General features: G+C 41.1%; 3 protein-coding genes across 3 annotated transcripts; 1 reads left to right on the plus strand and 2 right to left on the minus strand.

The window, feature by feature from the left end:
* Window positions 1–2370: 2370 nt before the first annotated feature.
* On the plus strand, window positions 2371–10316 carry LOC115737554 (casein kinase 1-like protein HD16). Its single transcript, XM_030669727.2, has 16 exons — window positions 2371–3216; window positions 6675–6791; window positions 6882–6955; window positions 7045–7114; window positions 7204–7259; window positions 7347–7418; window positions 7602–7696; window positions 7783–7849; window positions 7953–8082; window positions 8197–8415; window positions 8533–8684; window positions 8860–9034; window positions 9316–9406; window positions 9481–9638; window positions 9715–9903; window positions 9983–10316. Exons 1-16 carry the CDS (start codon window positions 2815–2817, stop codon window positions 10040–10042), a joined length of 2127 nt encoding a protein of 708 aa, XP_030525587.1. The 5' UTR covers window positions 2371–2814; the 3' UTR covers window positions 10043–10316.
* A 407-nt stretch (window positions 10317–10723) lies between these two features.
* Window positions 10724–16243, minus strand: LOC115737556 (protein SAWADEE HOMEODOMAIN HOMOLOG 1). The gene is made up of 9 exons (XM_030669733.2): window positions 16116–16243; window positions 14600–14685; window positions 14456–14501; window positions 14094–14232; window positions 13801–13864; window positions 12568–12619; window positions 11732–11875; window positions 11396–11515; window positions 10724–11219 (listed from the first exon to the last, which is right to left on the minus strand). Exons 1-9 carry the CDS (start codon window positions 16173–16175, stop codon window positions 11100–11102), a joined length of 831 nt encoding a protein of 276 aa, XP_030525593.2. The 5' UTR covers window positions 16176–16243; the 3' UTR covers window positions 10724–11099.
* Window positions 16244–18286: 2043 nt separating this feature from the next.
* LOC115737555 (flavanone 3-dioxygenase 2) lies at window positions 18287–20526 on the minus strand. Its single transcript, XM_030669732.2, has 4 exons — window positions 19612–20526; window positions 18988–19363; window positions 18430–18700; window positions 18287–18385 (listed from the first exon to the last, which is right to left on the minus strand). Exons 1-3 carry the CDS (start codon window positions 20151–20153, stop codon window positions 18470–18472), a joined length of 1149 nt encoding a protein of 382 aa, XP_030525592.2. The 5' UTR covers window positions 20154–20526; the 3' UTR covers window positions 18287–18385; window positions 18430–18469.
* Between the last annotated feature and the right edge of the window lie 4789 nt (window positions 20527–25315).

A 25315-nucleotide genomic window follows, 5' to 3' on the forward strand; every position in this document is an offset into this window, starting at 1 on the left:
GCATCGGATTGATGGTTTAAGAATTGAAAGTTGCTTTACGGAAATCAATTTGACCTCCCCCATTGCCATTGACCATTTCGACTAGATCCAAGCCATCCGGGACCTTAGGAACTAGCCTCGAATGCACGATGGCTAGATCGGTGTCCCTAGTCACCGGTCTTTGGCAGTCGAACCACTTTTTCACTAACAAACACCATGAACAAGATTTTGGGCCCCGTTTCAAAATATAAGCAAGCATGCGAAAATAAATAAATTTTCTCCAAGAATAACAAAAGAATATTTTCCAGCAACGCTAAATTTGTCTCGTAACAAAATAGGAGCCACACACGCGTCGTTAGCTACTTCTACATATTCGTATGCATATTTAAAAGTGTTCGTTGCATATGAAATCCATCTGATTTCTGACATGTCCCATCACACTTTAGAGCAAGAAAACTTTACAATTTGCTTTGAGATTAATCTAATTGAGCAATGACAAAAGGGTTGGGGGGGTGTGTGTTAAGCGGCCAACTTTAACTTTTATCAAATGGGCTAATTTCCCAATTAACCCTCGTCTCGTAATTTTTGTCAACTCGACAAGTGCTCGTTGCTTTTTTGATCTTGTCAAATTATTGGCAGACAAAACATAACAATCGACAAAAGTTCACTCAAGGACTATTTTACTTATGTAAGGCCGATTCGTATCTTGCTCTAAATCTTGGTGTGCTAATCCGTGATTAGGTTTAAGACGTTCTTTTAATTGCTTATAATCTTTGTAGGGACGACAGGTGGCAAGTTGAGATCGATCCGAGCTTTGTGGCTATTATCATTCGCACGAGAATCCACGCCCCCATCAATTTTTTTTCTCGAAGCTACCTTGTGGACATTGCTTCGGATGTGAACTGGAGCGGGGAAAACACTCGAGCTTTCTTGCGTCCTTCGATCGTACCGCTTCTTTCGGGCTTTTCTGTCGGGTCAGTTCAGGGTGGAGCCCCACCCGCCTAAGGGCAAGTTCGGCCCATATGGACTAGTCACTTAGGTATCTGAAATTCCCCGATGGGCCATAACCCGAACCGGGTGGCCTAGAGCAATTCTTGATCCCAGATATAGATGGGCATGCAAGGCCTCCACCAGAATGGAAAACATCTCCGACCCGGGTCACCCGATTCGAAACTTAATCCAGACCCATTACTGCCTTGACTTGATATGGGATTGACCCGTTTTCTCGTTCGTACCCGTAATGCGAACAAATTTTGGTGCTCTTAGAGTTTACCTTGACCAAGAGAAACGCTCGCACCTAATTCTACAAGAGTTCTCAGATCGAAAACCATCCGAGCACCGTTGTTTTCAATCACCGGTGTCTCGCATGTTCCTATTTATTCATCCATTATCATTTAAATTTAAACTTTCCTTGCAATCTAGAGCTTCCTTGAGGTCTTGACTATTATACCTTAACATGATTTATGTTACGAAATATTTGGAGAGAAGAGAGAAAGTTCTTAAAAGACGAAGAGAAATGATTAGGAGACTTTCGGATAGATTGCGTGGATCGATATCTAAATCTTCTCGAAACTTTCAAAATATGAAGCGATTAGAAAGAATTTGAGTAATATTCGACAACTTTATTCTCCCTTTTCCTTTATACTCTTTATATACATGAAAAAGCATATTTTTACAACGCATTTTTTTTCCCTTGTACAATTCTATTTCTTTGTATCTGAATCTCCTTTTCTCTCGTAATTATTTAAGTCGCTTGTTTTGTTTTGTTTTGTTTTTATTTATTTAAAGAAACACATCCTCACATTGACCAACCTCCACCTCTTTTCATACTGTTTTTTTTTTAATGTGTTTTCCTATGTCGGACCAAGAAGATACAGAAGTCAACGCAGACTTCGACTTAAGAGTCGTCCCTCGCAGACGCGCAAAGTCGTCGCCGCCGCCGCGCGACGGGGAAAAACGCAAGAAAATTTCGCGCCACCCTTTTGGGATCCGACGGTCCAGATTCGCTCCTCACCGTAACGACCGTGCACTGCCCCGTCCGCCATCCCGCCCGCTGATAGCCGTGCGTTACAAAACCTCGGTTCTCCGTCAGGATCATCTCTGATGATCTGAAACGAAGAGGGCAAAAACGGAAAAGTACAAAAAACAAACGAAACGCGACGCCGACGCCCTTATTTTCGAAGACCTTTTTATGTCATTTCCACTCGCTTTCCGTAACAGAAAAATAAACATCATTCATCCCCCCACCGCAATACGACGCACACGTGGACTCCGGACCGCCGTCGATATTCTGTTTCCTACGGCCCACGTCTCGCCACGTAATAATTTCCCTCGTTTCTATAAGACGTTTAACCTAGAGACACAAAAAAAATAAAGATAATTTATTAACCCGTCGTTTTCACTCTCCTGCCCTCTTTCGCTCGCTCGGGTGTTCCGGAGATGCTTGAGAAGCTTGTCCGTCGCCGATCCTAGTTTCCCCAGCTTCGATCGCGTTCGGTTCGTTGCTTCCGCCCGAGAAAGTTCGCATTTTTGACGCGCTTCGGTGGCGGTTTTCTTGCTTCCGCACGATCACATTCATTTCAGCGATACTCGACTGAGCTGAATCGCGACGGTTTTCTTCTCCTCTCGTCGCTCCGATTCATAGCTGTTTGGTCGGTGTACTTCGGTTGAGCGTGAGTGCCTTGGTTATCAGCGGGAGATTGTGAGAGTTTTTTGGCTGATTCGTCGTCTTTCCTTTTTGGGGCTGTTCAGTCATCGATTGGAGTGAGGACAGAAAAGCTGGGGTTTTTGTCTTTTCCTTCTCGATTTGGGAGGATGGTGACTGGACGATGAACGATGCCAGTACGCCGTAGTGGCGCGCGCAAGGGCCGAGCCGCTCAAGCAGTGAATCGACGGAAACCGGCCGACGCCGGGGGCGCGATCGCGACTAGGACGCGGAGGCGGCGTGCGGTGGCAGCGGCGATCGTAGCCGTGCCAGCAGATAACGAACTACAGCCGGAGGAGAAGGCCGGCGACGGGAACGTAGTTGTGGAGGCGGCGGAGGCAGAGGAGGGGGAAGCGAAGGAAGGGGAAGGTTGCAGGGTGATTTTGGAGGAGGGTTTGGGAGTGTCCTCACCTGCATTGCAGAAGGAAGGCGTGGGAGAGAAGCCAATGGACGATTTTGACAGCGGAGCGGGGCGCAGCAACAAGGGACACGCGGGGGACGACGAGGGGAGCACGGCTCCTCTTCCTGAGAAGGTTTGTGCTATTAATATACGATTATTACTATTTTTGTTGGTGTTATTGCTGTTGTCGTCTTGCTGCCACTGTTGTCATCTGTCTTCTTTCATATTGCTTGAAGTTTTTTGTGGGTTTAGTGATTGTCATTTTAGCTGGATATGCTTTATTGTTTGTGTTCTGTAAGGGATGAGTGTGGTGGCTGGTTGTTGTGGAGAATGACGGTGGGCTGTTGGTTCACGAATTTATGTGATCTTTGCTTTCTGCATTGAATTAAAAGCCATGGATAGTTGAATTATTGTGGTAGTTTTGAGCATCGTTGTTGTTAAGTATTTGTTATTTGAAGTAATTTCCAGATTAAGGGATTAAGCTTCTAGAGGCTGACATTTATGTAATTTGACATGACAGGGTAGAGACATACTTCGAATAGATTACTTTGATTGACAACGTAATCCCAAGTAGTTGACTTGGTTGTAGAAGAAACTCTGATAGCAATCCACATTTTTCACTTTTAAAGTGAATTCTCTGTTTGTGTGTGTGTTTTGGGGGGGGTTGTGTTTGTTTGTCTGCGAGCTCAGCATGTTCTCTTTGGGGGCTTGGAGGGGCTTTTGTGGTGCTCTCAGTGCATTTGAGCTGTGGGATGCATGAAACTGTTATTCATTGCACGTCTTGTTTCCTAAATCGAATGGTTGAAATGCAGTAGGAGCATTTATCACGATGTAATAATTACTTATTGGAAGGCCTCGCAGTCAGTTCCCCACAATATATCGATTCGGGCTTGTAGATTGTCCACTTAAATACTCATCCTGGACATCATAAAATATGTGACTATACTTTTATACATAATAGTAAATTATGTGATAACGAGGATGGGAATTCTTCTGACTATCAATTGTGGAAAATTGTGGATAACTTTCTTGCATCGTGTCAAGTTATATTTTGTGTTGAACTATGTATCTTCTGCTTTGAGGCAGCTAAATTTCTCTTCTCTGCTTATGAAATTGTCATAATTCTAGAACCTCCTTGTAGTATATGCTCCAAAAGTGGAAGTCAACCTTCATGAGCTAAGATTGTGCTTACAAATTAAGTGTACTTCTCATTTGACACAATCAATTTGCTGGCTTTCTATGTTTATCTGATTTAAGAATTACCCAGAGTGCATAACCTTAGTCTGAGGTTGAAGAATGTCTGTTAGCTGTCAATTGTCGAATTATTAATTGGGAAGACTGATGTGTTTGTTAATTGTTACATGTGTTATTCATCATTCCATGATTTCTTGCTCTTGCATTTCTTCATTAAAACTATTCTCCTGTCTTTTGATTGCTCTATTTGATTATGTGGAGTCATATTGAAACCTTTGTGAAGAGACCTGAGTAGCATGATGCTTGATGCCTACTAATTTTAGATGTCTCTTTGTTTCTTTTTTCCCTTAATTAATTCTTGCTTGCTAAATGATTTCGGAGGTGATGAAAATATGTCATTGGTGCTTGCCAATCTAATTATGTTGCAATATATTGGGATCGATTAATCTGTTCCAGACCACTATCAGTCGTGTCTTACATCATTGTAACTTTTGAGACAAGTTGAGATTAACTTGGTAGTGGTAGCCATTGGTGCCATTTTATCTCTACCGAAAAAGATAATATGAAAAGAGGAAGAAATAACAGGGAAAGGGGAGGAAGAAAGCCGAGCAGAAGAGATGAAATGTTGTTTCACGTCATTGATATTCAAAGAAGCATGAGACTGCAACATTACGCTGTTCAGATGATTACCACAGCAAGTCTCGTAGCAGAGAAGATGACAAGGGGGAAGACAATTCAACTAATTGTCAACTTTTTGATTGTCCCGACTCATTAATTGTTTAGACATGGGCATTGTCTTAAAATATGTTATTACCTGTTCGGCATGACTGGCTGAACCTCTCTATGTTAATAATTGTTCCTCTTTATCCTTGTTTTTAGCCAAAGTTGAATTTGAAATTTCTCATACATCCTTGTGGAAGTCTACGATTGACTTCAATTTTGAAATGAAGGCTTCGTCCAACAAAAGTAGTAGATGGTTTGAGTGGAGCAACTGCATGACTTTTTGTCCATCTGGTGTCATAGCTTAGAAAAGGAATTAAGGAATGCTACTGAGGAAGGTTGTGGGCAATTTGGAAATAATTTATCTATAAAAATGTTTCTTGGCATGTCATTTGTGGGTCTGTGTCACCTATCCATCATGATCTAAAGAAACAGTTTCACTACCACATGATGGTGAAACCCCGCAGATATATGCTGTTCTGGTTACAACGTGACAGCCACCTCAAAAGATAAAAAGAACATATAGGGAAGAAGGGAAAGAATTTGTTTGATGCTGCATGTTTCTTCAATTTAGCTTTGTCGTAGAGCTCTGTTTGGTCAGGACTACAATTTTAATGTTGTGGAAAGAGCAATTCTAAGCCTGACCTAGTTCTACAGTATAATCTCCATCTTAATATGTTTTGAAAATTTTTTAATTGGGGGCTGACGATGAAGATTACATCATGTAGGGTTTATCTTTTCTTTACATAATTTCATGTTTAAGTTTGGAAAATATAAAAGGAAATCCTTGTCGCGGCATCATTAGAGGCCTAAGGTGTGTGAGTCCTGTCTCTGAGCTATTGATGTTATCGGCAGTCAGAATTATTTTAACATCTTGGAGAACGTAACGGGAGTTCCGTATCTTGAATTTGGCATACATCTTTGTGTGCATTCGATTAGGGTTGTACATTGCAGCAAAGAGCTTACAAGATGGTATTCTGAGAAAGAAAATGCAGTGTAATAGTCATTAAATTTGTTGTTTTAGCCGCTGTTTGCCCATGACATTTTTTTTTTTTTTTTTTTTACATCTAGGTAAAACATTTCCAGGTGTTCCTGTGCTATGAAAATAGGTTGCGCATATTCTGCTTTTAGCATGCTTTTCTTGTGGGTATTATTTAGTCGGAAATTTTGCATGCCTTGGATAGGTTTTCTGAGCGCGCGCTCTCTCTCTCTCCTTTTTTTTTGGTCAGATTCTGAGCTCTCTTTATTTAATGAAAATCTGGATGTTCTAATGCAATACCTAAATTGTGGTGTGCATGCATGTACGAAAGCTGATGGTTCCACATATGACATATTAGCTGAATTTGACTAAATTATATAGCTATCATGGCAAGGTGGCTGCACAAGAACCACAAACCTTTTCAAGCTTAAAAATTTCTTTAGCTCTAGATTTGCAAGCATCTTTTCCACTATGGATGGCCTAAATGCTTTCGTATCTTGAGTGACCTCATTATTCTGATTCTGGTACAAGTTTGTGATGTGTGGCCATAGCATTGTGAGCGGAATTAAAGCTGGTTACAGCCTCCTGAGTTACCTTTGCTGTATGACAAAGTAACTATGACAAAGTAACTAGCAGATTGCTTTTTTGGTGGTTATTTGCTCTAGTTGGAATATAATTCATTGAATACTTTATTGCAGGTCCAGGTTGGTGGGTCCCCCATGTATAGAATAGAGAGGAAATTGGGAAAGGGCGGTTTTGGCCAAGTTTATGTTGGTCGACGTGTTCCTGGTATTAATACCAATGGGCCAGCGCAGGTATACTGCTTTTCCGTTTACGCTTCACTTCCATAATATCATGTATTCATGGTTCTTTAACTTACACTATCAAATAAATGTGCCCCTTAGGTGGCCTTGAAGTTTGAGCATAGAAGTAGCAAGGGATGTAACTATGGACCCCCATACGAATGGCAGGTCTACAGGTGAGTATGCTTTCATTCCCTAGGGCCATTCTGATTCAGTCTTGTATCATTTGATAAACAAATCACTTACTCTTGTCTCATGTGTGCAGCACTCTAGGTGGTAGTCATGGTGTCCCCCGGGTACACTTCAAGGGTCGGCAAGGTGACTACTACGTCATGGTATGCTTTTTTTTGTGCAGATTGTTGAAGTAGAATTTTCCCAAGTTTTGGCATCAAAATATGTCTTTGAGAGATCACACTTCCTGCAGGTTATGGATATTCTGGGGCCAAGCCTGTGGGATGTTTGGAATAACAATTCTCACACGTAAGTTAAGGGGTACACTGTTGTGGCCCCTAATGCTTATTGCTATGTTATGCTTCTTTAGTGCTTAAGAACTTGTTGGTTATGCAGAATGTCGACTGAAATGGTTGCATGCATTGCCATAGAAGCAATATCCATATTGGAGAAAATGCACTCTAAGGGGTACTTGTTCTACTGCTATTACCTTTGCAGATCATTTTTTAATTTCATGTTGTGTGACTGATCTTTCTGGTGCAACTTCTCTGACTGACGTCCTTCCTTGTCTAAAATGCAATTCATTAATGGTTCGCAACATTGGCCTTTGTAACTAGTTCTTCATACATTTACATTATGAAACTTTATCAGATATGTACACGGGGATGTAAAGCCAGAGAATTTTTTACTTGGCCCACCCGGGACTCCTGATGAGAAGAAACTTTTCTTGGTTGACCTCGGATTAGGTAATTTGTTGCTTACATTATGCATAGTGTATTTGTGAAGCTGGTAGAGGTCTCACATTAAATTGTTATCGGTTCTCATCTGTCAGCGACTAAATGGCGGGACAATTCAACTGGTCAGCATGTTGAGTATGATCAACGGCCAGATGTTTTCAGGTATCTGCATTTCATTTTACATATTTTTTTATGAGAAGTTTTCTCTTCGTTCTCATTGACAAATTGTAACACTAGCTGCTCTTGTTTCGCTTCTTTGTCGCAGGGGAACAGTGCGATATGCTAGTGTCCATGCTCATTTAGGGAGAATTGGTAGCAGGAGAGATGATCTTGAATCCCTTGCTTACACTCTGATTTTCCTTCTCCGAGGTCGTTTACCCTGGCAGGGTTATCAGGTTGATATTAGCAAATTGCTTATAACGTGTTGTCAAATGGGAACATCAATTAGACGTGATATTTTCGACCAAAAAAAAATGGACTTGATCTTTATGCTTTTGAACACACTGCAGGGAGAGAATAAAGGCTTTCTTGTTTGCAAGAAGAAGATGGCTACATCTCCAGAAGCTCTATGTTGTTTCTGTCCACAACCATTTCGACAGTTTGTTGAACATGTGGTGAATTTGAAGTTTGATGAGGAACCTAAATATGCAAAATATATTTCCTTTTTTGATGGGATTATTGGTCCAAACCCGGATATTAGACCGATTAACACTGAGGGTGCTCAGAAGGTACCGAAGATGGTTTTCTCCTTGTGGAATTACTAACAAACACATAAATCAAGTTTTATTATCCTCGTGGAAATTTATGTGGAGCTGACTCAGGTCATATGTTTTGTCATAAAAAAGCTCATCATTCAGGTTGGTCATAAGAGAGGACGCTTGACAATGGAGGAAGACGATGAAGATGATGATGGACAACCAAAGAAGAAGCTTCGCTTGGGTATGCCAGCGACTCAGTGGATAAGTGTTTACAATGCTCGCCGACCGATGAAGCAAAGGTATTAATATGATGTGGTCACAAATTGCTATATGAAGTGGTTGGGTTTTGTCCACAGTTGTTTTCACCATACATTTGTTTGTCTTGCATTTTTCTGAGCAACTATGGTAAATGTTTATTTTAAGTATAATTGGTTAGTGTTAATGGTTAAGATAGTCAAATTAATTACTTTATAGGTATCACTATAATGTGGCGGATTCAAGGCTTAATCAACACATTGAGAAAGGAAATGAGGATGGCTTGTTTATCAGCAGCGTGGCCTCATGTCAAAATCTCTGGGCCCTTATTATGGATGCTGGCACTGGATTTGCTTCACAAGTTTATGAACTCTCTCCTTATTTTCTTCACAAGGTACTTCCCTAAAGCCATGGATTGCCTTATCTGAGTGGTTTGAGAATTTTATGCTTGGTAGACATTTTTGTGAGATATCAAATAGCCAGTCATATGGGTGCATGCCAAATTAAGGAATCTGCCTTTTTTAGGTTAGGTAGAGCTACACCTGAAAAAAGCCTGGTGATGTAAACTGTAAACATGTAGGTTTGGCTGGGGTACTCCCAAAATTGCCAGTGTAAAAATGCAATTCTTACTCTGTCATGAATTGTCAGGCGCTAACACGATATCTACAATTGCAGGAATGGATAATGGATCAGTGGGAAAAGAACTATTACATCAGTGCAATAGCTGGAGCATCTAATGGGAGCTCGTTAGTGGTGATGTCGAAAGGTACTTCCCTGACTTTGGGTATCGTGTACCTGCTGATGTTTGCATTCTTCCAGTACTAATTTGTTGGCCCCCAGGAACCCAGTATCTTCAACAGTCTTACAAAGTCAGCGATTCTTTTCCATTCAAATGGATCAACAAAAAATGGAAAGAAGGTTTTTATGTAACTGCGATGGCCACCTCGGGAAGTAGATGGGCTATTGTAATGTCTCGTGGTGCGGGTTTTTCAGACCAGGTACTGGAGTTAGCGTCTTCTTTACATCCATCTACTGATTGTTTTGGAGATCTCACCATTCAACCATCAATTTCAGGTCGTGGAATTGGATTTCCTTTACCCAAGTGAAGGCATACATCGGAGATGGGACTGTGGGTATCGAATCACAGCAACTGCTGCGACTTGGGACCAAGCTGCATTTGTTCTTAGTGTACCAAGGAGAAGGCCAACGGATGAGACCCAGGAGACTCTGCGAACTTCTGCTTTCCCAAGCACACATGTCAAGGTGCATACTTCACGACATTAGATTATTGAAATGACTTGCCCCAATTCCTTAAGGTTGACACTCTGTTCTTGTCATGCAGGACAAGTGGGCAAAGAATCTTTATATTGCATCCGTGTGCTATGGTAGAACCGTTTCTTGAGACCGTTGAAGCTCTGAAGAGATGGCTGAGTGCTCCTTATTTTGCTCTCTCGTAGTCTTGGCATTCCTGGAGCTAAAGATTAGTCTCTCGATGATAGAAAGCTTTGGCTATTTGTTAAGTAGTGCAGCTTCTGTAGAAGTCAGCCTTTGTCCGTAGTTGTAGGAAAGTTTAAGTGCTCTTCTAGTTAATGTTGTCGATCAGCCAAGGCCCAAACGAGCGCTTTGTATTGTTGCATCTTGTCCTGCTCGATATCCATAATATGGTTTGGGGTCTATATTGGTGCCTTCTCTCTCTCTCTCTCTCATGTGTAGATGAGTGCACGATTGCGGTGGTTGTGTTTCATTTGCTAGCGTCGAAATTCTTCATTTAAAAAAAGAGCTCATTCCAATTCCCCTATGAATAAGAGGTAGAAGTGCTTCAACAGTCGTTGCTGACCTGGTGATCTGGAATGGTATGATTGATTAATATTTCAAGTAATATTCACCAAGCGGGAACGTCCCATACTCAAGATGTCAAACTTAGATTTGTGTGGCAAATTTGTGCGCTCGTACGTGTGGTCGGCCATCGACGCGTAAACCAGTAGGCAGAAACCATAGAGCACTGACTCGACAGTAGAAGACGTAGAGACTGGAGACTTCCCTGAAGATTAGATCCATTCTGTAACCTCCTTAGTAAATCAGATACAGGCAAACCTAAGTTTTTTCTTCAGAATAAATGGAATAACATGATCATGATCATCGAATTTGGAGAAGTGCGGATCATTCGTTAATCAGCTGGTCGTTGAAGACGCCATTGCTCTTCACCAATGGTTAGCATGGCTGTGAGTTCAACATGCTATCGTCTTCTGGAAACGTTCCATAGAAAGGCACTTCGCATGCTTACGTCTAATTGAGTCTTGTAATGAATTTGACGTACTTTTCATCCTTGTCTTCAATTTCGTAGGTTTTATTATTATTTTTTACATCAAATTCAGAACAAGCAAATAAAATTGGAAACCCCATTGGTGTTTTTTTTTTTTTTTGAGGTTAGTCTCCAATTTTCTGGGGCAATGCACCAGCTACTCCCACAAGCTACGGGCCGAGATGCTCAAGGCAGTTTCATGCTGACTGGTCTCGGGAAGCTGTGGGCACGCTTCTTGCCTCGGCCGGCAACACAATCTGCTCAACTCAACTATTTCCTGAACCAAAAATTAGCCGAGATGAGAAGGCATACTATGCTTAAATTAAATGCATGCAGACACCATGCACGGCATATCCAAGTTTTTTGGAGATGCTGGAGCCAGATGTCCGGAAAACCTAGAGTCAACAACGGACCCTTTCATAGAATAGCCAAACGGCTATGTTTAGCTCTCACCTGACTGAAATCATGGTCGTAACGGACAATGAAGACGCAAGTGCAACTGCTGTCATCGTGCAGTTTTCTCCGAATTTCCATAATATGGGCATCACAATAGACTGCTTGATTAAATCGTTCCTGTACAGAATCACAGGTCAACACAGAAACTCCAGAAATGAAAATGAAAAGATTCTGAGGGCATTCATTACTCGCATAACAATGAATTGGTGCCGGAAGCTCTAAAATGGTCATTGTGAAATTCTCTCGAAATTGCAGACTTCCAGTAATGAGCATGTGATAAAGCATTTTTAAGAGTAATGGAGAGAGTATTGCCAATTCAAAGATAAACGGTACCTGAAAGCACAGAACAAGATCTCCAGTGTTGACTCGGTGGCACTCTGAAGGTTCTAAAGGAATAGATCGCTCCCTGATGCCCTTCCTCACACTGACCCATTCATCTTCCCCTTTATCAAACCCAGCAAATCGTACACGAGCTTCCTGCAAAGCATAAAAAGTTATATCTAGGAACCCCCAGTCGATGCCCTCTCCACTCCATTGATGGGTCCGATAGGCCATGTGGGCATAGTGCATAAAAAGAGGGCATATATCTTTAAGAATAATTATCCCTATGGAAGGTTTTAAAGCTGCCACATACATGCTGAAACAATCACGAATGCAGGCCTAGCAGCTGCCAAATAAAGGAGAGCGCATCATAGCAGGCGTGAACTAGATACAGTAGAAAGGTAATTAAATTGCTTGGATTGTATTTTTTTAGAATATTAGAGCGCCTTTTGGAGTGGCCGTTATTGTGCCCCTACTTGATTCCTTGCCACAAAGTCTCAGTTATGGTGAGGTGATGAACCACTGAGATCCCCATCACACCATCTTTCTGAGAGCTCTACGAAACTTTTATTCTTATTGTGAGCATGCCATCTAGACAACAGATGAAATAGTCACTTGACAAAATTATGAGTTTGGCAATAAATAATGAGGCAATTATCCAAGCATCAGCATCAAGCCGAGCCAAAACAGTTCAAGTGGATTTGCCAAACTCAAGTTGATGACACTAGAAGGATTTTGTTGCCTAATAGGAAAAGGAGCTTGACAGCTGGCTTTTCTAGTGTGGGAGGCACAAAAGATCCAATAACCACACTAAGACAAGTGACTAGTTAAAAGCAGAAGAACCTTACAAGTTCACCCGTACAAAGAACCCTGAAGGTGAGAAATGAAGCGACGTCGTACCTGAAAAACCATCGAGATAGAGCTGATGTTAAAATTTGACTCAAAAATAAATCATGCCATTCATGAACAGCATTGTGTCTCAACAATAAATGGTATGGCAGCTGTAATGGGGATGTAGACTACAAATGGCATATGCCCTTCATAAATTACAATGTCCATGGCAGAAATGAAAAGCAAATTGTTCATCTAGTTGAGCTGAGAAGTACTATTGCTTTGTCAAAGCCCAATTTTGGACGTTAAAATTAATGTCAGGACCTCACTTAGGGTTCATTTTTCAATGTATCACTGGTCTGATTCCAAAAGCAAATTTCTTGCATCTAAAAGCCTTGAACAGGAACGATGAGCCAAAAGGAAGATAGCATTCCAGGGAGTAAATAACCTTCCCAGACTTGGAAAGGTGATAAAGGAAAACCAGAGAATGAAGATAAGATTCCAGAAGTTTCATATGCCCAGATGGAAACTGGAAAATTTGATTGGCGCACACTATCTCACAGACTACTAAGTGTATTCCATCTTTTTGGCCCAACAGCTTTGTTGTAATCAATTGATTCAAACTGTAGTATTATTTGATAGGAGCAAATTGTGGAAATATATAAGCATTCTTCAGTAAAGGATGGCTAATACTTAAATCCCAATGATGCTTTGACTTCAAAATACAGACTAGACGAGCATCATACCGCAGCTGCCATGTCCAACCAGTTTAGAATGACGGCAAACAGGAGCACAGGCTCACCTCGAATATAAGAATTAGTCTTTCATTATGATGTTTTTCCCAAAATGATCAGCTGAACTTCTTGTCTTACCGACACATCATATAATTAATCAAAGACGTACTTTTAAGGAAGCAAAATAAAATAAGGATCGCCAAGACCGGTGACAGAGGTCTAGGACTCTGCGCCCATCATATAGTTATTATACCTTAATAATTAATATCACCAATTTCTTTAAGAAGGTTAAAAGTGAAAAATATTAACAATAATACCATAACCTATCTGGGACAATTGGGAACTTAAGAGTTCTATTGAGCCTGGAACAGACTAATAGAGCCATTGCTACCAAAAAGATAAAGTCATTGAAGCCAACTCATCAACCAGTCAAAAGAAAAGAACAAGAACATTGAAACTCAGAATACAATATAATACATCAAAATAAGGTGTCATTTGATCATTTGTGCATCTTACCAGGCCTCGTCTTTGAAGGATTTAGCTTCAAATGCCAATTCTGATAGATCTATCGCATCATCACCTGTTAAACATATGAGGGCCAAATAACATAGAATAATTGACAACTCTTTTCGCAATTGAGGGATGATGTGACAAATATAATGACAAGGAAAATATGCAAGTAAACTGGTAAACATTCCACGCTAAACATAAGACAATTCCCAACCAAAGATGAAAATAGGGAGCCTATATGAATACAAGAGCATATCAAACAATGTCGATAGTCCACCCCAAGATTGAGGAAGAGGCACCTTCAGGCTTCTGGGTACTTTCACTGGCGTCTCTAGAAACGGTGGCCTCTGAAAGATCAACAAACAGCTTCAGTGCAATAGGTGAAGACACGGTTTCAGCTTGCAACTCTTTGTGTTTATCCTGGAACCAGCTTTGCACCTGGACATATAAGAGAGGCAGATCGTTCCACCAAATGTTTATCACCCGATTGCGGATAGACTATGACATTAAGCCACTTCTAGAACTAAAAAAATTAGGAAAGAGAATTGAACATGGTGATAATGGAGTAAGTGCTTTTCTCTCCAATGCTTGGGACACACCTTTTCTTTTTCTCGTATTAAAGATGGATATAATAAAATGAAAAGAGCAGAAAAATGCAAACCTGTTGCCACGTCAATGCAGCTCTTCCAGCTCGAATTGCTGAGGAACTATGTGCTGATAACTTGTCAAATAAAATCAAATGAAGACAGATAGTGTTCATACCAATAAGGTATGGGTACGTCCCAAAGGAAGGTACAAATATTACCTTAATCTTGTTGCAAGTTCTTCACAAAACTCTTGATGCAAAGATTTCTCTCCCATCTCATTAAGTATATTCTCCATCTCCACGATCTGTAAAATAACATGGAAAATCCAAGAAACACGAGAAACAGAACAGGAATGCAATCAAATGAACATTTCAGTCCAAACATTTATTATGCTAATGAGAAAAACGAGTAGAATCCGACCATGAAAACCTTGCCAGTGAGATAAAAGATTGCACAAAACATTTAGGATTATAGCGGCAACATAACAATCAGAAATGAGCATTTCCCCGCTGCCTTAAGATCATTCACAATCCCAAAGCATCAACTAAATCCGAGGTTATATACTCATCCAAATAAGGACAACATGGATCATCAAAAACCAAACTAAAAGGAAGTATATTGTGCTCGTACAACTCTTTGCTGAAAAGAGCCAACAGAACAGCCAAGACACATATACTAGCTGGTCGAATCAAGTTAGTGAGTCCTCAATGAAGCTCTTAATGAATGCTGTTTGATGCTTTTCTCAAGTGTACAAAAATGAAAACCTTTTTCTTCTTTCAGGAGATATATGATGATTTTATGAGTTGTGAAAGCTCAAATTTTGGGGATGTTTTACATTCGGTTTCATATATTGATTGATTAATGTAGGACACTGTGGGGAAACGTGATAAAATCCTAGGAAAGGACAATTGGAGGGTTCAACATATGTTATGTGATTTGCAAGAGCAGAAGGTTTTAAAATCCTTTAAAAGAGAGTATTTTCAGTAAATTCACAGAAGGCAGTGGTAAAAACATGTCTATAGCTGCTTTAATTTATTTAAATTGCTTCCTTTGTACCTTTCCTCTTTTCAGATTGGAGCTAAAGCCTCTTTCCTTTTGGGGATTGTTTCAGGTCCAATTCAGTGTTTCATATCCTGCAAGCTTCTACTTTTATTTTGCCAAACACATTATCCAAAACAAACACGCTGTACACAAGGAATGAACCCTTGAAGCAGAACTGCACTGGCCAATTGCAACTACACGAACTGAAGCAACCAAAGCCCGCAACTTTTTCAGGAAAAAACACAATTGAGTATACAGCTTGACATTGCTTTTCACCAAAACGATTAGCAAAATGGTTTTTACTCTCCGTAACACCTCGTGAAAAAAGAAAGTAATGGAGTTTACCAGCAAGAACAGAGAAAGAATGTTGTTTCCATCAGCTATGGAAATATGACCAAAAACAGAAAAAAAAAATTGAAGAAGAAGAAGAACACCAAAATGGGGACACACAAAGCCGGGTCATAATCAAGTAGGCACACAACAAAATGAAAGCACAAATGGGCACGCAAAAAGAAAGAAAAAAGAAGCAAAGAACATTGAGCTTAATCTTCACACGCGCGCGCATAGCTAACTAAGTGGAAACACTGAGTCGGGTCGAGACTAGACTCGCGACCAAGATGTGCTTGCAGAGTGTCTAATCGAAAGCAGAAGGCGACCAATTAAGAGAGAAGAGAGAGGGTCGTCAAAGTTAACCTCAGACAGCGAAAACAGAGAATGAAAAGACGTTGAATCCCTCGACCCAACTCCCTCCATTTCTCGAGCTCGAACGAGACTAGCTCTGGCAATGAAGCCGACTCTTTCTTGTGTAGGCAGAGAGAGAGAGAGAGGCTTCGTCAGGACAAGACATAAATATGACCGTCTCGGTCGAAGAGAGAACAAAATATTCAATGCATCGATTGTTTTCCTCCATTTTTTTACACAATTAGTAGTTTTCATAAAATTTCAAAAATTCCTTTAAGGGCTGTTGGGTATTTTAGTCTTTTCACTTATTTAATTTTGGGAAAAATCCAAAAAAGGGCCCGAAGTCCTCATGTTTTTTCAAATAAGGGCCCCAAGTGAATGTTGTTTCAAAAAAGGGCCCGAAGTCTTAATTTTTTTCAAATAAGGGCCTCAAGTGAAATCTTGTTTCAAATAAGGGCTTGAAATGATCATAAAATTTCAAAAAAAGCCCCGATTTAAGGGTATTTTAGTCTTTTCTTACTTATTTAATTTTTTTTTTTTTATTATTCATTTTGTTTTTTCTTTCTCTCACCCCCAAAAAAAAAAAAAAGGAAAATTTGGACAGTCGACAAGAGAGGTTAACATACCGTAGCCGGGTCATGTTACAATTGTGCGAGTGTTTTTTTTTTTTTAATCGGAAAAAAAGAAGAAAAAAAAAAAAAAAAAAAAAAAAAATAAAGAAAAAAAACATGAGGCCAAACCCTTTTTGAAACATTATGAACACTTCGGGCTCTTAATTGAAACATTCTATGTCACTTTGGGCCCTTTTTTGAAACATAGTTAACTTTGGGCCCTTAATTGAAAAAACAAGAGGACTTCAGGCCCTTTTTTGGATTTTTCCCTTTAATTTTTTCTTTTTTTATTATTCATTTTGTTTTTTCTGTTTTCTCACCAAAAAAAAAAAAAAAAAGGAAAATTGGACTTATTAGCCGGAGAGAAGACTTCCCTCGCCCTTTTAGCCGGAAGGCCGGCGGTCCCCGCCCGGATCGACGGGGCCGCCGGCCCGTCGCCCCATCGCGGGTGGGGGTCGCCTTGACCGGGCGACCCCCGCTGCGATGGGCGACGGCGGTCCCCGATCTAGGCGGGGACCGCCGGCCCTTCCACTAAATTCGTTAGAGGGAGGGAATCGGGCGGGTTTTTTTTTTAATCGGAAAAAGAAGAAAAATGAATAAAAAAATTAAAATGTGAAATGACGGAAAGGCCCTTGGGGCCAAACCCTTTTTGAAACATTATGAAACCTCTTATTGAAACATTCTATGTCACTTTGGGCCCTTTTTTTGAAACATAGTTAACTTTGGGGCCCTTAATTGAAAAAACAAGAGGACTTTTGCCCCTTTTTTGTTTTTTTTCCAATATTCAATGCATCGACTGTTTTCCTCCATTACACAATTAGTAATTTTTATAATTATTAAACATGACTTATTAAAACACACTTAATAAAATGTTCCAAGGGTTAAATAAATTTTGTTCATTACAAAAAAACATCAAATCAGTCGACGGGAGGTTAAAACATACCGTACCGTCTCCTCTTCCCCCCTTCCCTTTAATTCATGTGTGTGATTGACCACGTACTATTTCGAATATGTACTAACTCTATTGTTGAAAAGAAAACTTACCATCGAACTTTTACGGGATTTCTATTAAATTCATAGATAAGAAAGAAATTGCATTGAATTTTCGGTCGGTATGATTTGCAAAATTCTCTCTATGAGGACTTTGCTCGAGCCTTGGGCTATGAAAATGCTCAATTCTTCGATTTCTCCCCACAACTAAGCAACATTCTTTACTTAATATTGCCAATTGAAGGATAGCCGTGATACCCCCGAAGTTCCTTGAAAATAGTGTGTGCCCCCAATAGTTTACTTCGATGGCCAAAAAGAAAAAAAAATTTTTACTTCGAGAAAAATAAACCATCTGTAAAATATTTTTTAAAAAACGATCATTCGTTTTGTTTGAAATAATTACTCGATAATTTTTTTTTCATTGTTGACAATAACTTATACTTAGAACATTTGCATAAAATTCGTTTTGCCGAAAATAAATGATCTGAAAAATATATTATTAAAAATGATAGCTTGTATCGCTTATAAAATGAATGAAGAAAAATCGAAACGTGGCCTATCTACGTAGTTTTCAAAGGTCATACAATTCTGCCAGCAATCATGTGAAAACTCAAGAACACCTTCCCCTTCAGATTTACACACAAGGAAAACAGAAACTTCTGCTTTGTATATGGTCCTTCCTCATGTCCACCAAAAGGTCCCAAAAAAAAAACAAAAAAACTGGTCCTCCTATCCATAATCGAAAGGACAGAAAACCCAAGATGATCAAAACTTGCTGAGAACGTAAACAAAGAGATGGTATGCAAGGCTTAGAGCGATGGCCACCATGACTTGTTGGCCGACGGAGACCGTGTTTCTCCCGCCGCGCTCTCCGTCCTTCGAACCCGGCACGCTGGGTGGAGGCGAGCAGAGGAAAGCCATCGAGATGCGGTCCTCCGTTTCGCTCTTGACGATCGGCCTCCCTACCACGTGCTTGTACCGCCCGCCGCTCAATGCCTGCAGAGAAAAGGAAAAAGAGAAGAGGCGCTGTTAATGCCCGACAGAGGAAGCGCGAGCGTCTGTTTATATGCCGCGATAACGGCTAAGTAATGTGGAGTTTCACTTCTTGAAGCATTCATTCATTCTTTCATTCATTCAATCTTCCTACTTGATTTTCCTTGTACAGAATGTTTCCGGACATCTTCAGGGAAGAACCATAGTTTTCCCCAAAGCCTAGTGTCTGTTTTGGATAGCAAAACGGTTGCGGCATGCCCTGCAATAATAAATCATCGACGAGGGCGTACCTGAAATTGATCACCAACTGTGACGATCAAAGAGCGTTTATCAGGGCAAAACGAGACCCACCCTTTCTTGGAGTACACGTGAAACTCCGATGCGCCGTCGCACACGTGCAAGCACAAGGCGTGGGAGTAATCGGCTCCTCTGATCAGCATCCTGATCACGTCGTACCTGAGAGAGCTCGCCCACCGATCGTCGTCCAGGACGTTCTTACTGTGCTTAAGAAGGCAGCACATTGTTCCTGTGCCGGCGCCAGCGTGTCCTTCGCCGTTCATGCAGCCGTTTTCGCGTGTGGGTTCATCGAGGCATTTCTCCCAGAGAACTGTCATGACCCTCTCCGCAATCTTCTCAACATGTGATTGAAGTTTCGCCATTTTATCACTGCAATTTAACCCGAAATCAGGGAGCAAGTTACATGAGAATGCTCCGCATACGACGGGGTAATCGCATTATCTGCTAATTCAGTCTCGTCAGAATGATAATCGCGGATCACTAGAGCGCAAACCCGAGAACTTTTACGCCTAAATTTGGAGAATAATCTGATTTTCTAGGATGATTAATGGGGTAATCCAGCAGCATCAAACTGAAGTTGAACGCAAAAGAGGACAAAGGACTAGGTAGTTATTTACCTGAAATTTGAATAGCCCACTGGCCACATTCTCTGCATCTCCGACTCCAACCCTTCCTCCCTACACCACACAAACTCTTCAGCCAACTCACTGCTCTCTTCTTCCTCGCCCCCGCTGTGGACTTCCTCGAATCCATAAGGCTTCTCCGGCGATCTCATCGCCGCCGCTCTCTTCTCTGGCGGCACCAGAAAGATCCCGGCGGCGGCCTCCATCGCGCCCAGCGAGAATTTGCGTCCGATCCCGTGGTTCACCAGCTGGAAGCATCCGACCCTCGCTACGGAATCCAACGCTCTCGACACGGCGTCGCTCCCCGGGGCGCCCAACGAGCCAAAATCGATCCTCGAGGGGTCTTCGATGAACTTCTGCTTCGGGAATATCTTGTCGGGCAAGATGAGATCCGGGACTCGGAGCGAGCTCTCCAAGAACTCGGTCAAGACGTCGTCGTTCGTGACGCACGACCGCCGGCCCGACGCCACCGGTGAAGGCGGCGGGGCACGGAAATCGACAGGCCTCTCGCGACCCGACTCCGGCGAGACACCCATGATAAAAAAATCTACCCTGAGGCACACCAACCCAAAGCAAAAGCTATCCTTGCATTCGCTAAAAACACTCCCATCTGCGACACGCAGCTTGAGAAAGACGAAAAGCAAGGAGCAGCAGCAATGATGGGAATGTCCACGGCGTCGCCGACATTGGAGAGAATCATCATGTCCTGGTTTTTGCCTTTTTTTTTTTTCCCTCTCAGGCTTTCTTTTCAAATTCTTTACCCGAATTACGTCGGATTTGATCTGCTTTCTTTTTTTCCATCTGGGTTCCCTTTACAGCCCAGATGTTATCATCAATTAGCCGCGAATCATTGATGAGCATGAGTCCTAGCGAGTGATGATGGCTCAGGAACACGATTCTAATGATTGACTATCATGTCCTAAAAACACCAAAGCTCCATCATGGTTTTGGTCCCCGTCTTTACTTCTTGTGGTCCTCTCTCGAGAAGAGCAATGGAATCGCTCCTCCACGAGCGACTGAAGTTCTCTGGTGGGCCTCGTCGTTGGGCTGGCGGGTCCGAGTTCCGACCCGCGGTTACTGCAGATTTCTTTTGCTTTTCTCACCTCAATTTTAGGCTTTAGAAACCGCCCGTTCGTTTTGGGTCCGCCGTTTGCTTTTGGACCCGCCAATGAATCAGTCAATCACTGATCGAGATGTTGGGATTTGGAAAGGGAAGGAGATTTTTTGGGTCGGATCTTGATCCGTAATCCATTTGGACCCATGCTGGAGCTCGTTCGTGCCAGGCCCCTTAAAGTGATCCCCGACTCCTAAAGTTCACTCCATTCGATGGCTTCGTGGAATTCCTGATCGACCTATAATGACATGATCTTCTTAACCGAGACTTGTGGTGAGATCAGCGGCAAACATAAGTTTGCAGAAATCCGGAAGAGAGATGGATCGCCTGAGCTTGATTTCCATCGATCCGGCAACTCGGCGAGGACGGGCTTGACTGATGCATGCTGAATCGGTTTAGAGAGATGCAAAAGATGACATAACATGAGCCGACTTGGGGATCCAAGCACGTAGCTAAGAGATGGGCTAGAGATATGGTACTCCTAAGTCCTAACTTTGACAGGCCCGACCAACCAACTCAGGTTTGCAATTAGCCAAACTCAACCCGGACCCGAGCACCCGTACACTTGTATCATGAGAACTTGAACTCTTAGGTTTGCACGTTCGTTGAGTAGTCGCTTTCCTAGTATTATTCCACGTTGTTTCCAGAGAAAATTTTGGAAAAACTAACATGCCACGTGCATTTGCCAACTCCAATTGCGCTCGATGATTACGGATTGACCTTTCTTTTTGTTTGTTATCTAGACAGTCATCCTTTAAAATCGAATGATTCTCTTTGTTTCCTTATTGAATAATTGGGGTCAAATAACGGATAACGAAAGAAGAAAGGGTCAAGCTATTGGAAAAATCATCGGTGTAAAAAGCAAGGCCATATGGTGGATTTGAAATTAAATCGAGAGATGCTTTGAATTCGAAGAAAGCGAGAGGAAAATCCCGTCCTCGGTCTCGCTAAATCAGATAAGTCTTTGCAGCTTAATCCTCCGACACGGTCAAAATTCACGTATTGGTCCCCGAACTCTTTTTTTGTCATGCGCGTTTTGCTTCTTTTAACTGCGTTTTTGCAGAGACCGTCGGCAAATATTGCAAAAGCGACACGAAAAATAGAGGAAAAAAAAGTTTTTCCTCTCCAAATTTAGCATAGACTTTACACGTCCCAAAACGAGAAGAGTTGTGATCTTATCTGTTACATTCTCGGTGATAATAATATTAACGCCAATTAAGGAAAAAATTAGTTATTTTTGGAATTTTCGTGAATTGTCGCGCACCGTAGAATGGGTCGACACGGTGACTACGGCTCGTTCGAGGTCTGATGTACGCCACCAACCAAAGTCAACGTTTGACTGCACCGGGTCAACGCAATTCATCTTTCGGACTTTCCCTTCCCTCTCTCTAGTTTTCCTTCAATAGGCTCCCCTCTTTTGTTTTCTAAGTTCTTTTTTTTGGTCGAATTGTTTTCTAAGTTGAATCGGTGAAAAATGACGGGGATGATTTTCGAACTTTTGCTTGCCTTTTTTTTTTTTTACTTTTTAGTTTAGTCAATATAATTCTTTCGTTTGTTCGAACGACGAATTAGATATTCTCTGTTGATGGGAATTATTTTATATGTCGAGTCATGCTTTTGAATATAATGAGTTAACAAGTCCCATCATTCTATCCATCTTCTTTAGAAAATGAAAAAAATAAATAAAATTAAGGCGTCAGCAACTCCAAGCATTATTTGGTGACATTGATTTTTAGATCAATTTACTTGGAAAATCCAAGTTTAATCTCTTTATTTTTTGCTTGTGCACCGTTCAAACTTAATAGATTGTAAAACCGTATTGGCAGATTTCATTAACTTGAATTGATAGAAGATGATATCGAACATTTTTCTTTAGTTTAGTAACCGGATCGAACATTTACTTGTAATTTAAGGACCAAATTGAACAAACTAAAAATACAAAGATGTCATTGTACATTCAACCAAAGTTTAAGAATTATATGTGTAAATTTTTCCCACAGGAATAATGCATCCGTTATTCTTTTTTTTAACTTTGCATTTTGCTTCTTTTTACCTTCTCATATACTACTTAGTTGACTACGCAGAGATGGGGAACGCATGCCCCATCTTGCAAAACACAAGTCTGTGTGCCATACTGAGCCTTAGGGTGTTGTCCGTTGACATGTATGCCGTCACTTTTCAGGAGGCCGTCCATATTGGTAATGCTTTAGCTTGAGCACACTTAACTTTAAAGCTCCAAAGCAAAGCTTGCCGTTAAGTCAAAAGACGTTTTCGCGAGTTAATTCAAGTTTTAACATCTATATCACAGCCACACTCTCATTTCTTGTTATACAATTCGATTTATTCATGCCCTTTCGCCATTCTAGAAGTTTACCAGAAACTGCTCCTTGTCCAAGTCTTAAGGTTTCGAGGACCACTTCTCGCCCTTGTCGAACTGGATTGTTACAGTTGTATACACGAAGCGTGCGAGGAGACAAACTCTCGCGAGAAATGTATTTCCCCTTTTAACTCATACGCCACTAATTTGGCTTTCCTATAATACTAAGGCATGTCTCAATAATAGAAAGATCAATCCCCTTGCGCCCACCAATACATAAAATCCTCAAAATCGAAATTCACATCGAAACTTGGAATTGCGCAGCGAAATTTATACAACTCTTTCCAATCATTGGTTACTTCTCTAAGAGAGAATAGCATCTACTTAATCGTTAAGATAAATCTAGAACCTAATCGGATGATCGTTAAAAGTGAACATCAAACCACATAAGATATTAGAATACCATCTAAATTTCTTGAAAACCCTATGAGTAAGTTTACTACAGAAAGGAAACATAAAAAAAATATAATCCTAAACATATCGAATAATAAAAACTTAAAATCGAATCTTGAAGCCCCCTCTTCATTGGTGAAAATAGGAAAAAATTAAATGGTTCTAGGTAGAACCTGGAAGACTAGAATCGGACCGGTATAAATTTGTTTGGTTCTAGGTTTTGAGGCATGCGTGGTAGGTTTTAGGTTTCAAAAATTGAGAAACTTGTTCCGGTGGGTAGATTTTAGGTTTCGGGATAAGTGGAACCTGGAATAAATTTTGCGTTTTTCTTGATATATGCCTTTGCGCGATACAGCGGTACTCCATGGCGTCCGATGATGAGTGTGTAATCTGGAACTACTAGTATGAGCTTCAATTTTTAACGATATTTATGACCGAGACTTTTACTTTGTTAATGCTCCATATTTATTCGTGTATCTAGATATGAGTTGTGGTCAATAGATTGTACCAGCAAATGATGGTCATTAAAGGTGATTATTCGCTGCAATCGTTCGATTAAGAATTTGAGTAGATCTTGAAACCGATCCCAAAGCCCGTGACAGGATAGGTTCCGGGTTTCAAGGTATGCACGATATGTTTCAAGTTATAAAAATTGAGGAACTCGGAACCCCTCACCCCTAAAATTATATGAAAAAAAAAAAGATGAACTTTACTTTTTGGTAATATTTCTTTTTCCGTTAAGCAAGTGGTCACCAAAAAGGCCACACAACACAGAAAAACCAAACACAAAGGTCACTTTCAAATGTGGTTGGGATGTGGAGTCGTATTTGTCAAAGTTCATTGCCCTAACCCACATCTCGTTTGGGTCCGAAAAGTCAGTCGATCTTGACCTCCTTTGATTTAGAAGATCTTCCGTCCTTTCGTTTGTTTGCTCTTCTTCCCTTTCCTACCACCGTCTTTTTTTTTTATAATTAAATTAATCCAATAATAATTGACTTTAATATATCAAATTGTTTGCAGATTATTCTAATATTCATTCTATCTCGGTCACTGTCCCCGATAGAAAATAGTATTATCCATTTATACGTCGTGTTATAGTGTTATCTGTTGACTCGCAAGATGAGGATGCTTCATTTCAATCTCTACTTAGCAAAGATGGTAAAATTGCCCTTTCCCATGATGAAAGGTTTGACTTTTGAGCCTTGTTGCATCGGATTTGCTTCACGTATTCTCGCCCTTGATCTGTGACCATTCATGTGTGCAGCTCGTGGTTGAATGACCGCCCTTTCTTTTCCTCACGCAGTACCATGCTATTCAAAAGCCTGCCCATGTTTCCCGAAATCGAGCATTCGATGCCATTTTAAGATGAGCGTGACCCGTTACCAGGTTACACGATTGAAATGTCGCGCTAATAATTATTGCGAGGTCTGAAAATTTGAGCTCTCACTCTTCCCCATCTGAAGCCGAGATTACTCGCCGCCCTTGTCTGATCGGAGGAAGGTCTTTTTCACGTTGATGTTTAGTTTACCAAGGCTTCTCGAGAGACCGAGTCGAATGTCGACAGTTAGTATCTTGACGGCTTCGTCATTCGAGCACCTTCTTGGACCTGTTCTTGTGCACGACTTATCTCCTGGTTCACCTTGCTCCATCACAACCATTTTTCCAAGCGACGTGCACCATCAAACAACTTGCGAAAGCCACGACAAGCCGCCATGATGGATGGCGACGAAGTTACCTCGCAACTCTGTCCGAACGCGACATGATGCGTTCCGCTAATTTTCCCAAAACATGCTCGATGGGGACAGTAGCGTTTT

This window comes from Rhodamnia argentea, chromosome 2 (assembly GCF_020921035.1).
Source record: "Rhodamnia argentea isolate NSW1041297 chromosome 2, ASM2092103v1, whole genome shotgun sequence".
NCBI lineage: Eukaryota > Viridiplantae > Streptophyta > Magnoliopsida > Myrtales > Myrtaceae > Rhodamnia > Rhodamnia argentea.

What these genes read in the sequence shown, in the direction of transcription:
- LOC115737554 (XM_030669727.2), top strand. Translation starts at nt 2,815, where the DNA reads ATGCCAGTACGCCGTAGTGGCGCGCGCAAGGGCCGAGCCGCTCAAGCA. An exon ending in TGGAATAACAATTCTCACAC is followed by an intron (nt 7,260 to 7,346) that starts GTAAGTTAAGGG and finishes TTGGTTATGCAG; the next exon opens with AATGTCGACTGAAATGGTTG. An exon ending in CTCCTTATTTTCTTCACAAG is followed by an intron (nt 9,035 to 9,315) that starts GTACTTCCCTAA and finishes CTACAATTGCAG; the next exon opens with GAATGGATAATGGATCAGTG.
- LOC115737556 (XM_030669733.2), bottom strand. Translation starts at nt 16,175, where the DNA reads ATGGAGGGAGTTGGGTCGAGGGATTCAACGTCTTTTCATTCTCTGTTT. An exon ending in CTGCATTGACGTGGCAACAG is followed by an intron (nt 14,233 to 14,455) that starts GTTTGCATTTTT and finishes TTATATGTCCAG; the next exon opens with GTGCAAAGCTGGTTCCAGGA. An exon ending in TTCTTTGTACGGGTGAACTT is followed by an intron (nt 11,876 to 12,567) that starts GTAAGGTTCTTC and finishes TATGCTTTGCAG; the next exon opens with GAAGCTCGTGTACGATTTGC.
- LOC115737555 (XM_030669732.2), bottom strand. Translation starts at nt 20,153, where the DNA reads ATGGGTGTCTCGCCGGAGTCGGGTCGCGAGAGGCCTGTCGATTTCCGT. An exon ending in GTGGGCTATTCAAATTTCAG is followed by an intron (nt 19,364 to 19,611) that starts GTAAATAACTAC and finishes GTTAAATTGCAG; the next exon opens with TGATAAAATGGCGAAACTTC. An exon ending in CAGTTGGTGATCAATTTCAG is followed by an intron (nt 18,701 to 18,987) that starts GTACGCCCTCGT and finishes TTTTCTCTGCAG; the next exon opens with GCATTGAGCGGCGGGCGGTA.